At 59.6% G+C, this 13,670-nt stretch overlaps 4 protein-coding genes across 4 annotated transcripts; 2 read left to right on the top strand and 2 right to left on the bottom strand.

Annotated features, from left to right (window-relative positions):
• Positions 1-811: 811 nt before the first annotated feature.
• Positions 812-1,527, top strand: BXZ73DRAFT_47826 (uncharacterized protein; the record flags this gene model as incomplete). Its single annotated transcript, XM_048019945.1, has 2 exons — positions 812-902; positions 1,076-1,527. The coding sequence occupies 2 exons, from the start codon at positions 812-814 to the stop codon at positions 1,525-1,527; spliced, it is 543 nt and encodes a 180-aa protein (XP_047877275.1).
• A 957-nt stretch (positions 1,528-2,484) lies between these two features.
• On the bottom strand, positions 2,485-2,994 carry BXZ73DRAFT_7581 (heme peroxidase; the record flags this gene model as incomplete). Its single annotated transcript, XM_048022284.1, has 2 exons — positions 2,485-2,734; positions 2,792-2,994. Coding segments are annotated over 2 exons (453 nt in total), but the record flags the coding sequence as incomplete, so codon positions are not given.
• Positions 2,995-6,338: 3,344 nt separating this feature from the next.
• Positions 6,339-9,316, bottom strand: BXZ73DRAFT_47795 (uncharacterized protein; the record flags this gene model as incomplete). The annotated part of the gene is made up of 9 exons (XM_048019942.1): positions 6,339-6,565; positions 6,616-7,340; positions 7,393-7,496; positions 7,654-7,880; positions 7,935-8,353; positions 8,404-8,540; positions 8,590-8,755; positions 8,809-8,999; positions 9,050-9,316. 9 exons carry the CDS (start codon positions 9,314-9,316, stop codon positions 6,339-6,341), a joined length of 2,463 nt encoding a protein of 820 aa, XP_047877273.1.
• Positions 9,317-11,066: 1,750 nt separating this feature from the next.
• Positions 11,067-13,426, top strand: BXZ73DRAFT_90340 (uncharacterized protein; the record flags this gene model as incomplete). Its single annotated transcript, XM_048025601.1, has 3 exons — positions 11,067-11,106; positions 11,277-12,706; positions 12,782-13,426. 3 exons carry the CDS (start codon positions 11,067-11,069, stop codon positions 13,424-13,426), a joined length of 2,115 nt encoding a protein of 704 aa, XP_047877272.1.
• Between the last annotated feature and the right edge of the window lie 244 nt (positions 13,427-13,670).

Raw genomic sequence — 13,670 nt, 5'->3', positions numbered from 1 at the left:
TCGTCCCCGGTCCTCTCGCGGAGAAATCGTGGCTCTGGGTACGTCGTCGGACTTTTCGAGGTGCGCACTGATTCCCACCCCTTTCCATTGTGGTCCTGCTGACTCTGAGTAGACACTGCGCGTGCGCTCGCGAATCCCTGCCCCACCTTCTACACTATTCTCATGCACGCTCACCCCGCCCTTCGATGTTCTCGGAAGACGCCCCGGGAGCGACGGTCATATCCTGACCTCCCACCGGTGCTCGGAGTGCTGACGGTACGGAGGCTCGCCCCCACCTGAGAGCTCCTTGAGCGTAGGGCTCCGTCCATTGGCGGGGCCCCCGGATGATGGCGGCGAGGGCTGCCCCCAGTGCGGCCCCTCTGCCATATGCCATCTTGGGCTGCCTCAAGACCGCAGGACAACGGACGACAAGAGGGTGTCGGGAGACAGTCGGAGATGGCGGCAGACTCCGACGACGGACGACGACGGATGACGGACGACGGACGACGGACGGGCAAGAGCGGATGGCGAAAAACGGACGGTGTACAGGTAGGTTGTTTCTTGGGCGTGTGTATGGAACGAGCATCGACGGGCAACCCAGATCCTGAACCGTCGACGACCCCACCCCGCAACACACCGTCGGCACAGTCCCCATCTCCACCTCCAACTCCCTCCACTCCTGGGGCTCGCGTCGTTCGTGTCGTCCGTCTCGTTTCGAGAGGTCCCCAACGGTTCTACCATGTCACACTCCGAGGCCTCTCGAGGATCCACTTGCCGGACCTCGACCCCACACCAGCAATCCCGTCGGGATGTGTATCTCAATATATTACATATGATCGAGGAGGTCTCAGACGACAAGACACCATGGATGGCGGACGTCATCGTCGCTGGCATCAACAAGGTCGAGTACGACGACAAACTCGGTGGGTTCCCTCTTCTCACTCTGCATTGACTTCGACCCTGCTCTGCGAGATTCGCGAGCACCAGCCGGTGTTTGCGTTGCCACCCCCGCTAAAGTCCTGAAACATGGAAACCCGTGTCTAATCCTCTGGCCAGGGTAGCAGCGTACGGGATTTCTGACGCGTTCTCTCCCCAGCTTACCTCGCCGCTGCTGGCCCTGACCAACGTCTCCGTCGCGCAACAGAGCTGTTCATCAAGCAGGCATCCATCTCCGAAGTCACGAAGAAGATCGCGCAGTCCGTCGATGAGTCCCTCTCAAAGCAACAGAAGGAGTTCTTCCTCCGGCAGCAGCTCGCCGCCATCCAGCGCGAGCTCAATAGCCTCAACCGCTCGTCACAGGGTTCCGAAGCTCCAGGGGCACGGACGCCCAAGACGCCGTCGGAGCTCGACGACAACGAGCAGTCGGAGGCCGACGATATGGCGGAGATCAAGTCGAAGACCGAAGCCATGGCGAAGGACAGTGACGAGCGCAAAATGGCCGTGCAAGAGTGGAAGCGGTTACAGCGCATCCCGTCCGGGAGCGTTGAGCATGGCGTCATCCGTAACTACGTAAGTCGCACCCCTTCTCGCGACTGTCCTGGCTGTTGACGTGAGACTCCAAGCCGAACGAGAAGAACTGGCGGCGTCTTCGGCCGTGTCTTCTGCTGCGAGTTCGAACGAGGGGGTTCGGCGGTCAGAAGGTGATTCCAATTGGCTCGCCATCAAGCGCAAATCACTCGTTCAACGTGAGTCCATTGAACGCATCAAGGGAATCGACACTGACGGTCTCATTTAGGATCACTATATCAACGTGCCCATCGACCTCAGTCAGGTACTATTTATTTCCGAGGGTTATCTAGATGACGAGTCACTCTAGGCTCCACCTACGACGAGAAGATTCACATCGCACGGAAGTTCCTCCTGCCCAAGCAGCTCAAGGCCAACGGCCTCACCCCCGAGTCACTGATCAGGAAAAACCCAGATTGCTAAGTGAGATGTAATTTAGTGGTCTGCGACAGTAATGTACACTTAAAGAACTTACCACCAATACTTGCTACTATTCGCGAGCTATCTCCTGCTAATGGAAACGTTGGGGCGTCGGGGTGAGCGGACAAAGTCTTGATGCGGACGGGAGAGTGATGAGACGGCAGAGAAGATCGGGACTCACGTGTTCGGGTGTACACGAGAGTATCGACCGCGCACAGTGCGCTTGGCTCAGAGACTAAATGTGATAAGAAGACCGCTCTAAGTAAATCACAACACTACTACAAGGTGCCTTGGAAGGCACGGTACACCAACTAGTCCTGCATGAGGGTGTTCGGGGTGGAATACCGCCCCAGAAGGCGCCGCCTCCACTGGCCAGGGCCCGGAAGGCCGTCAACCGAGCGCGAGGTGCGCACGCTCGTGCACGCTCGAGAGCCGCGTGCGAGCCCCCGCCAACGTCACCGCGTCGCCCGCCGCACTGGTGGGCGGGCGGAGGAAGCTGGACGCATACGGTGGTTCGACGGCGCGCGTAGGTTGGGCGAGATCGCCGGCAGGGTGATGGGTGGGAGTGGGAACTCGAGCAGAGGGGAGGGCGGGTCCGGGGGCGCATAATGCCTCGATGTCCTTCTGCGTCTTGCCCGCCGGGAGGCGCGCCTTCTGAGACCCCGAGGGAGGCTTGGGCACGGAGATGACCTCGGAGCAGTCGACGAGCGACTCGGGGACGTGGCTGCCAAGCGTGGTCATCTTGTTCATCGTGGCCGCCGAGAAGCGAGTGACCATCAGCTTCTGGTTCGTGGCGAATGAGTGCCACTCGCACGCGGTGCGCGGATCGCTGCGGGCGTCGAGGCGTGAGGGCTCGATGTGCGAGCATAGAAGGAGGGAGACGTACCGGGCGAGCTCGAGGTCCGAGTTGAGGCGGAGCTCGCCGGGGAGTGGCGAGAGGACCTCGCCCCTGGCGAGCGTGGTGACGTTGGGCGCTGCGGGCATGCATAGGACGCCCTTGAGGAGGGTCTTGACGAAAAACTGGGTGTCGAAGTCGGACAGGATCGAGTCGATGGGACTGCCATAGATCGTGGGCTCGACACGGTGGTCCTAGGGGGCGACGGAGGGCAACGGGGGCGAGTCACGGAAGGGGCGGATGGTGCAGAGGACACGGAAGTGGGTGAAGGCACTCTGGATGAGCCTATACAGAGCCTGTATGGGGAGAAATAACGCGTCAGTGACGGTGCTCGCACGAGAAGAGCAAAGGGAGTGACAGATCGAGGGTATCGTGGGCGGGGGAGATGCTCCACAGAGATACGAGGGGCAGAGAAGATGTGGGTAGAGACACGAGAATGCGCGAGATGAACAGAAAGTGGGCGCACCTTGCCGTCGTCGAGCATCCAGCGTGCCTCGAGTCCCACGGACATGACTATGCGCTTCAGCGTGCGTCCGTCAGGCTTGGCTGATGGGGGAGCCATCTGAAAGGCTAGACGCCTTACTATGGCGGCGCGCGAAGACGAAAAGGGAGCGCAGTGAACGAAGAGGCGAGCGTGTCGCGAGGGTTTGCAGGGCGTGATCGGCGATGAGTGCGCGAGGTGTGACCGCCGACCGGCGATGAGAACGCCGCAGCCTGGGGCCTGGGGCCTGATCGATGATCGGCGATGAGCGCGTGGGGCCTGATCGGCGATGAGAACGCTGAGCGCCCATGGTGGAAGGCGATGACCGGCGAAGCCGGGAGCGGACGAGACGGAGAGGTCGACTCGTCCGGGGGTTGCGGTCGCGGAGCGACGGTGCGTGGGCTTGTGTGGGCTAGAGTGATGGATCCTTGAGTGGGGAAAACCGGGGCCGTTGGGGTTGGGCGTGGGGGCGGTGATGGAGATGTATGGGACGGAGGCGGGCGTGGGGGTGTTGTGAAGGCGGGACTCGGGAGTAGCGGAGTCGCTGGAGGTCTCCCGTGGTGGGGCTGCAAAGTTGTGGGGTGCGCCCCGCCCGGGACGACGCTCGCCACCGAGTCCACAAGCCCACCAGAACCCGTGTCTTCGCTTAACAGTGTTGCGTGCCGTGTGCGTCGGTCAGTATGAGGCCCAGCATGATATCGCCGTTCTCCGCCATCGGGAGCCAGTAGCCAAGCCGCTTGAGCATTCGCGATATGAGCTTGCGCGTGAGCGGGTCATCGTCGACGACGAGGACGTGTTTCTGCGCGACGAAGGTCCCGTTCGCGCTGCAGGCGCACCACAAGATCAGCGTCTCGACTTTCGAGAGTCATAAAGGACCACGCGCAAAAGAGCTTACTTCCCATACCCACGTCCGACACCTCGATCTGCACCACAATCCACTCCGGCGGCGGCGAGCTCCTTGTGTGCGACACGTCGCGCTCCTTCAGGTGCTTCTTCGACAGCCCCGTCAGTTCGTCCCCACACGCCCCACATGTCTCCCCATTTCCTGTGCTGCTCAGGTCGCCCGCACCGTTCGTCCTGGTTGCTGTTGTCGTCGTAGTAGCGCGAATAGCGCTCGGGGAGGACGAGCCGAGTGCGGATCGTCAGGTTGCCGCCGGCGGGTGTGACTTTGCACGCATTCGACATGAGGTTGGCGAGTATCTGAGTGAGGCACGTCTCGTCCACGGCGACGATGCCGTCCTCAGGAGGCATAGACTCGAGCCGATGCTTGATCTGGTCCGACATCGCCTCATAGAGCGCGCGCCAGGCGAGCTGCGGTGCAATTTGAGCAGACGCACGACTCAATGGGGGCACTGCAAGGGAGAGGGGCACGCACGTTGTCCAAGACGGAGTTGACGTCTGTCACGAACTCGAGTTCGCAAGTATCGGACCCAAGACGGAGCAGGACGAACAGGGAGCAGCGTAGCAGCGGAGCGCATTGCCTGGTGGAACTTGTAGGAGCCGCGCCCTGCAGCCGGGGCGCTTAAAGGTCGACAGCGCGAGGTGCGCGAGACGACGAGGCAGGCGGGTGCAGCGAGGGCGTCGGTGGACGAGGTTGATGCGGCGTGCCTACAACCGTGCGTTCGCGGAATGGGGCCTGCGTCTTCCTGCGCGATGGTGAGGTGGCTCTACCAGCGTGGGTCGGAGTAGTACGCAGTGACGGCCTGCCCTTGAGATCACCCACACCGGGCAGCGGTCCCATCTGTACTACGTGTTCTTCGCGGAGCAGCTTTGACTAGTGACTTCCCAGATTCATCTGGATGGTAAGTCACCATAACATCCAGTTACATCTGGAATAGACGCCAGTTGCGTGAACGGTGCATGCAATTCTGGTATTTAATGTAACACCCGCATGGGAGTCGAACCCGCAGTGCATGCATCAGCTACGACACGCTCAGCCGTTACACCAAAGAGCCTCTGATCGAACCACATGTGTACCGGATATGCATCAACGTGTCCCCTTGGGTGCATAGAACATAAGTAAGTACATGGCAACTACGCTAAGCAGGGTATGTGGGCAATGTGCGGCAACGCGATGTCGCACTCGTGGGCGCTGGACAGGACTGAGGGGTGCGCACAGTCAGCAACGTCCGAGCAGCACAGAAGGCGTAAAATGGCGCGCGATGGTGCGAAAGGGAGTAAGGGAACGCACGGACTCACCACCCTCCTGAGCTGACCATGCGCGCCGCTGTGGAAGAGCGCGTAGGTGCCGTGCCAGATGCACGCAACGGCGGCGACGTGCCTCGAGCTTGGCGGAGTGTGCCTGTCCGAGCGCGAACATCCGAAGGAGTGTATGCGTCATCGGCACCAACACCAGCGTCTGACGCACGAGGAACGGCGCGGACGTGTCGAGCAGGCCTACTTGGCTATGCCACGCGGCGCTCAGCAGGCGAAGAAGGCGAAAGCGGGACGTGCTCATTGTGGGGATGGGTCGGTGGTGCAGCCGGGACCTGGGGAGGTGGTGGGCTAGGTGCGGAGCGTAGGAGGATGAAGCGGAGGACTTACCGGATGGTGACGCGAGCGAGATGGGCGAGCGGTTCTTGTGCGTCGTGCCCATCGCGTCGAGCGTGCCGTCCTGGTGGAGAAAGGCAGAGTGTACCTATCCAAGCGTGAGCGTGGAGAGCGCGTGCATAGACGGCACCGAGATCAGTGTGGGGCGCATCGAGCGGGCCTAGTAGTTAGCGCGTGGTAGTCCAACCGGCGAGGAAGGCGAACGCGGAGCCGTCGGTGCGCATCGCGTGGACGTGGGCAATGATGCGGTGTGGGCCCCGGGAGGAAGAGGACTTGGAGCATAGCGCCAGTAGGTAGAGGTACATGGTATGATACGAGCACGCACTTAGTCTACGTCGTTGGGATTGATCAGTCCAAGGGCTCCTGCCCATACCGTATCATCCTAATGCCATAATTAGTGCTGTGGTACGTCGAGACGGGAATATCACCCACCAGCTTGAGACATTCGTACTGCACTCGACATTCGTTGAGTAGAACAACGCAACGATCGGCTTGCCTGTGTCCCAGTCAATAGCGTCGCGGGATCGAGTCCGTTAAAGAGACGTACTTGCGCGCGTATGCCTCTCGCCCGCGGTCTCGTGTCTTTCGATGCCCATCTGCAGTTGTCACCCAATGGCGCCTCCAATGCGCGAAGAACATGATGGTGCGCCACATCTCCCGACGCAGGAGCTTGCGCTCTTCTTTCCACCGTGTGAGTATACCGCTCGTCCGGAACCAGTGAACTGCCTTCACTGCTCAAAGTCCGTCAGTACACGTGTATTACAAAGTATCAGTGGGCACACACCATCGTCCGCATAGATGGCGTACAGCTCCGTTCCCGGTTTGTCGACAAGGGACATTTTGTTCCAAAGCCACGAAACCTGAAGTTTCTTTGATTGATTCAAAGAGCTTCGGGAGTTCGCCAAGTTGAAAGGTTCGACGTCGCGTTTCTCCAGTGGCTGGAAGTCGGGGTCGTTGACTGATATCCCTAGCCAGAGAAGACGCTCCCTGATTGCGCGATAGTCGTCCGCAGCGGCGTCGGCATCTCTGCGCGTCGTTCTGAGCATGTCGGTGAGCTCGCGAGAGAGAGGCTTGTTCTTCGATGGGATCCGGACGTCGATCTTGAGCGCGGCGTAGAGAATTAGGTGTGTTCGCACTTCTTCGAGACACTTGTGTGCTTGCTGGCACCTGACTGTCGCTTCCAGGTCCGCGAGGTGCTTTGCTGGTGGTTGAGCCAACACAGTGTCGTCGTAGGTTGAAGGCAGAGGTAACTCTACACCTTCGATCTCCATGAAATCGTCATCGCTGTCGGAGGAGATCGGTGCGCGACAGGCTTCGACGCGACGGGGGAACGTCTGGGATTTGAGAGCTTCAGGAACCATGTCGGCGGCGTCTTCGAGCACGGGCTGGATCTGGGCATCGTAGAGGCCTGCCCATTTCGAGTATCTCCGCAGAAGTTCATTGCGTTTGTGTTCCATGTCGGGTGTCACTTCGCCTGGGTCTTGCCGAAGGCCATGTAGCAGAGTCCGTCTGCGAAGTCTCCGTGTGAGAGCGAGAAATGCGACGACAGAAACGGACTCACTTCAGCATCTCAAGCTCGATTCCCTCGTTGAGCACCTCCATCATCTTCTGGTCGCGACGTGGCATCTTGGGTTCCGAGGACTTCTTCGCGCTGCCAGCGGCAGGCTTCTTCGCGTTTTGGTTCGGGTTCGACTTGCGTTGCTCTGCGGCGAGCTTCCGCGCTTTGACAGTGGACTTTTTGCTCGGTGCCCCCGCGGGCTTTTTGCCCGCAGAAGCGACGACGGCCTGTGCGAGCTTGGCTGCGCGACTGTCAGCCGGGTACGATAAAGTCGCTCGCATGACACTCACCACGATCAAAGTCGATGTCGTATAGGTTCTCGAGGTCGTCGTGCAACTCCACGGAAACGACACGTCGGATGAATTCGGTCTCGTCCTCCTTCATCGCTTTGAGCTCCTCGGCAGTGAAGTCTTTTTCGATGTTCTTGAGATGATTTTCGAGCATCTTGATCTTCTCGTGCGTCGCTTCGAAACGTTTCGAGAGAACGCCCGCTGTCTGAAGCGTCAGCGAGCAAGAATACGGTCAACGTGAACACGACCACTGACCTAGCTTATGCGTACGCTGCACGTTCTGGTCGTTCCAATTGTCGTTGAGGGTATCGTGACGAGCCCCGGGACCCATTTCTTTCGTCCGCGCGATTAACGGGACAGTTGTCCACCAGTTGCGCTCGGGTGCCTCTCCGTCGGTCATCGCGCAGCCTGGCACCCAGTTGTACGAATACTTGTAGCGACATGCCGGTTGGTGCGCGGACAAGTGCCACTTCCCGACCACGACTAGCGTGAAGGGCCTCTCTGCGATATGAGAGGGTAAACATGTCATACCCTTGTTCTGCTTGCACATCTTGGTCATGCGCTTCACGACATTCTTGCTGTATTGGCAGTTGATGTCATATCCCGAGACGATCATGGGAAGGGAGTAGTACGTCTTCAAGCCACTCAGGTGACTAAGATCCGCGTACTTGTAACTAGAATACGTCTCAACACAATGTCGAAGCCACATCGACGGTAAGCTCACGATTCGCCCTTGGTCAGGTCAACGAAACTGTTCCTCATCCAGTACTGGTGCCGCGCGCATGTACCACCCACAAGTCCGGTCACTCTCCCAGCATAACGGCTGTACCCCATGGCGCCGAACTCATGACAGGTCGTCGCCTGTGCCAAAAATGAGACTGATATTTCGTACGATTGCGGACGGTCTCACCTCGTTCACCTCCTCCTGAGGCACATCAAGTATGTCTGCGGCCTCCGTCTCGTTGACGAAGTACCCCGCAGCGTGGGTAAGCGCGGTGTCGTTGAGGTCGGCCTTCTTCATCTTCTGGCTGAGCTGGAAGTTGCCGTCGAGGGTGATATACAACGCCTCAAGATACCTGTGGGTTTCTTCAGTGTGATGATCCATCTGATTGTACGATTTTAAACTCACTTTTCCTCATCGGTCTCCCCGTATGCCGCGGGTGGTATGGAGTTCATGTTGATGCCAGGCTGTGGACAGGCGGGACACGCAGTACCCAGAACTCCCTCTCCCATATCCCATGACGGCTCCACGCCGCTGCGCTTCGTGAGCTGTGTGAAGGAGTACAACCGCAGGGTGGTCAACAGATCCCCGTAGCGGCTCTACTCACTGTTAGTAAGACAGAAGTGAACACAGCGTGGGCACGACTCACGGGGATGCGATGCGTGAGCACGTTGTCCTTGCTGCGCGAAAGATACTTCCAGTAGTCCTGCGTTGAGGCTTGCGTGGTGAGAGAGAGAAGGTGGAAGTCGCGAAGGCCGGAGATTGTGAACGCCGCGCGAGGCGTTAACCACGTCGCGGGCCACAAGCGCGATCGTAGAAGCTGCAACGCTTCCTCCTCTGGTGGTCGATCGAAGGATGTGCAGTGGCAGAACCCGACTTCGAACTCGTGCGGCCCGTGGTTGTCGACGATGGTCATGCGCCTCGTATGCCCGCCGGCGACCGCGCAAGGCTTTGCGTCCGAATGACCGACGTACAAGGCTACGTTGTATGGTGTGGGCAGCTCGCCGGCCATCGTGCGTTTCCAGAACCCTCGTGTTGTGGACCATTCATCGAGTCGGTGGAATGGGTTGTGTGTGTGTTCGTCGGCGATGCACTTGATGCATTGCAGCGGTGGAAACCAGCAATCGAAGCACCGATATATGTTGTCATTCGTGCCGTCCTCGAAACTCTTCGCGCAGGTCGCACACTTCACGGGGAAGACCGGTCCTGCCTCTCGCTCTAGGAGCGCGTCTTGAGCGCGACACGCCCAGGTTTTCATGAAGTAGTCCATCTTCTGGCTGGGAGTCTGGCATTATTCTTAGCGGCGTGGTCTACCGACGCCGCACACCACTCACCACAAGCTTCTCCTTCTTCTCCTCCTTCTCGTCCGTCTGGGCCGAGTCGCCGTCCGGTGGAACCTCGTCGGCAACGGCGGCCGTAGAAGAGGTCTCTTCGGTCGCAAGGGGGCGGACGTCGTCCTGGCTCTGAGTTTCGAGCGCAGGTGCAGCGTACTCGTTCGAGAGGTCGCTTTCAGCCCCTTGCCATGCACGCTCTGTGCGCATTCGCGAGGACGCCGATGCGATGTCGATTGCGGGCGGAGAAGAATCCAGTCGAGTCTTCTTGCCGCGCATCGACGCCTGCAGGAAGTCCGCAGCAGCGAATCGTTTCTTGTTTCTGCTAGGGTATGAGTAAAATACTTCAGCTTCGGGTATAACACTAGACTTACTTTGTCATCGTGGTGGCGTTTGAAGATGCAAGGGTGATGTGGAGGCAATAGTGGGTCGCAACTGGTGCGCTGAGTCAGAATCTTTGGCTCCTGGTCTGGCTAGGGACCACATACCTCGTTTTCGACCGTCTGGACACCTGGACAGCGGTGTCGTACAAGCACGGGGAAATTGAGTGTTTCGCAGCTTTAGAAGCTACAGCTATACGCGCGGAATTATAAACGTAGGAGTGGGGGAAGAAGAGTTCAAGGTTCGAACGTCTGGCAACGCCAGGTTCGAGGACCCCGAAAGACTCCCGGCCGACGCGACGGTGACACACCGGCGTCGCTCCGAAAGGTGAATGGGATTGGGACGGAGTGGTATGAATGCGCCGTGGTGGGCGAAGAGGAGAGAGAAGGGTGGGTGGCGGGGAGGGACACAACGGTTAGCGAGGGCTCAGGGGAGCGGAGAGCAGAGAGCCTTACGGGGATCACGTGAGCATTGCGGTCACGTTGTCTAAGGCGCGCGCCGTTTAACATTGCGGTTCTCACGATCTCCATCGAAGCGCCGATGCCCCACACTTGCTTCCTCATCGTCCTCCGCCTACTGCTCACCATCCTCGCACTCGTCCATCATCCAACCACGCCGCCATAGGGGATCGTATCCCTCCCTTGGTTGCATACGTGGTTCTCCAGCGGGACGTTGTCCAGCTGACCCCCTTTCTCTCTTGCCTTGTCATTTGCCTCGTCTTCGTCCTCCATCCCCGTCCTCACCCACCATCTCAACCACGCACCCATAGGGGATCGCATCCTCCCCTTGGCTGCATACGCGTTTCTCCAGCGGGACGTTTTCCGGCTGCTATCCTCCTGCCTCTCTCAACTTCTCGCCCACCGCCCTCCGGATACGGTACGTAATTCCCTCCGTGCATATGGTTATAAAACGTTGAACCGTTCTTCATAGCACCGACGTGCCGCCTCGCTCGTCATGTCTTCTCACCTCCCCCCACGCCGAGGGCTTCAGCCCGGTACGTAGACTTCACTTTCACCAGTCACCGCAGGATCCTTACGCCCATAGTAGTCCGAGAACGTCATGAGTCTTCCAACGCCGATGACGAGCCTCTGTGCGCGAACCGTAGCTTGGAAGGTGCGTTCATATGCCCCTTCTGCCCGACGTGTCCTAACGCTTGAACTCTAGATCGTCCGCGCTTGGGTGCAGTCGGACCCTTCGATGGTTTCGTCGCGAGCGACGGCTTCGGGTCGTTTTCGCTGTTCACCACTCCCAACCAGAACCACGTCCCCCGTCTGGCGGTCGCAGTTGGTGAGATCACCACGTTCGACGACGGTCGCTGGGGAGCACATGAATACTCCCGGTGGCCGCAAAGTTACCACCGGCACTTCGTCCATCTCGCGTGCATTCCTCGTCATGGGAGTGTTTACGATCCGGGATTTCCCGTCCTGTGGCACGACTGGCTCCACGGGGACTGGATCAAGGATCAGTACGGGCCGTCTCGCCTGGGGAGGCTTCGCGAGGACCTTATCAAGGAACTTCGCCACACTGTCGACAACATCATCACCTGGTCAGAACCATGCAAACGAGGCCCGCCGGACGTCCAGCAGAAGCATCGATTCCTCACCCTCGGCGTCCGCCTCTGCTTCGATCGCCTCTGCGTCCTCCCATCCGAACGCGGCATCATCGTGTCGCTAGCCTCGCACGTTCAAAGGCTATGTTTGGAGCTTGCAGGTCTTCGCGCTTACGTGCGCGAGGTTCTGCCTCGGATCTCGGAGGGACGCGACTGCAGAACTGACGTCCTGGACGTCCTCGGCGCGTACACCGCAGATCCGAGCGTAGCCCAGGAACTTCATCGCGCCGGCGTTCCAGTCTGGCTCCAGCAGCACCGACGCCCCGACATTGCCATCTGGGAAGTCGTCCCCCTCACTCCTCCGCCGGCCTCGCTCTCGTCAACCCCATCGTTCCCGAAGCTGGTTCTTGCACAGCGAGACCTCTCTGGTTTCCTGAACACCCCCGGTCGTTGGTTGGCCGCCATGTACACGAAAGTCAACGCCGAGCTCATCGGAAGCCGAGTTCCCCTGCTCGTCTCGGACAACCACGATGACAACGAGGAGTGCGCGAGGAAGAAAGTGCGAGAGCTCGACTCCGAGGCGTCCTCGTCGACTGGCGTCCGCACGCGGTCAGGGACCACCGCTCAGAGTCTCGCGCAAGGCCTGGCTCCCGTCGCCGCGCGACCCGCTAAAAAGCCTTCACGTCCGAAGGCCCCCATAGAGTCGACCGGATCGTTCAACGTGAACCCGTTCCGCCGGTTCTATCCGTCCAAGACCGTCATACACGAGGAAGCGTGGATTGACGCACTCCGGCGTGTCGGTGAACTCAAGCAGCCCAGCAAGAGCGCATCATACTTCTTTCCGCCGCCTTGGATGTTCGACAACCTCGACGGGTTCCCCCTCTCCGAGGAAAAGCGGTCGCGACGCACGCTTCAGCTCGTCGCGATCCGCACGTTCTGTCGTGTCCGCCTTTTCGACCGCACCAGCTGTGGTGGACCCCTCAACGTCCAACAATGGCAGGAGGCGCTCTGGGGGGATTATTCGGCGGGTGTCTCCTCCTCCCAGGTAGCGCCTTTGATAGGCCCCTCGACGTCAAGTATGAGGGCGCCGATCTCGTCGACACCCGCGACCGATGGGAAGCCTTCAAAGCGTAAGCAGCCGACGAAGGTCGCGCGCGAGGCCAACCGCCTTGCCGCTCAGCAGGCGATCCGGCAAGTCTTCGCCCGCGCCGACTTCCGTAACTTCGCCCCAGACGCGGCTCATTCATACGGCGCCCGCGTTGTTACTCTCGACGACGTGACGCGTGACCAAGATCTCATCCGCTCGCTCGTCTGGGAGGCGCACGAGATGAACTGGCGGTGCGAGGTCCTCGCTCTGGATGCCGAACTAGCTGGGTCGCGCAGGTGGTCCGACTTGGACCAATGGGCGCGCGAGTCCCTCGTTTCCGAAGTCTGGGGGAGTGCGTCCTCCGGGATGGACATATGCCCTTTGGGGGACGTTGATCGCTCGTCATCCTGCTGGGTCCGGCCTCCGGACGCGAGGTGGGAGAGTGGGAGACCTCGTCTGCGCGCGTTGCTCGAGCTGCAACGTCGATGGCCTGGTCGTCCTGCCAGTCTCTCTGGAGCCGCGAGTGAGGTCGATGAATGCGACGCGTTCCGATTTGCCAATATTCAGGCTGCCGCGATCGAGTTTTACGTTGACAGTTTCGTGCGCACCTACCAACGCCTCCCGATCCCGCCTGTTCGAATCCCTCACGTTGTCGCCACGGTAGTTACCGGTTCCTGATCTCTCCCTGTCCATGTATATCCTGATGCGCCTTGGTAATACGACTTGTCTCCTTCGCTGCTCCTGCTCGATTTCCCCGCACCGAACGCTTCCCCATCGGACTCCTCGCCTGCTTGTTACGTGAGTACATTACCCCCGTTTTGCGCCGCGTTCTGATGCCGTGTTTTGGCAGTAACGTCATGGGGGAAACTAAACTGCGATTCGAAGAGATCATCCTCATCAACGCCTGGTTGTCAAAGCCACA

The sequence above is a fragment of the Epithele typhae genome (genome assembly GCF_022376455.1).
Source record: "Epithele typhae strain CBS 203.58 chromosome Unknown BXZ73scaffold_28, whole genome shotgun sequence".
NCBI classification, from domain to species: Eukaryota; Fungi; Basidiomycota; class Agaricomycetes; order Polyporales; family Epitheliaceae; genus Epithele; species Epithele typhae.
The sequence above is the reverse complement of the archived record's forward strand: the minus strand, read 5'-3'. Positions and strand labels throughout refer to the sequence as shown.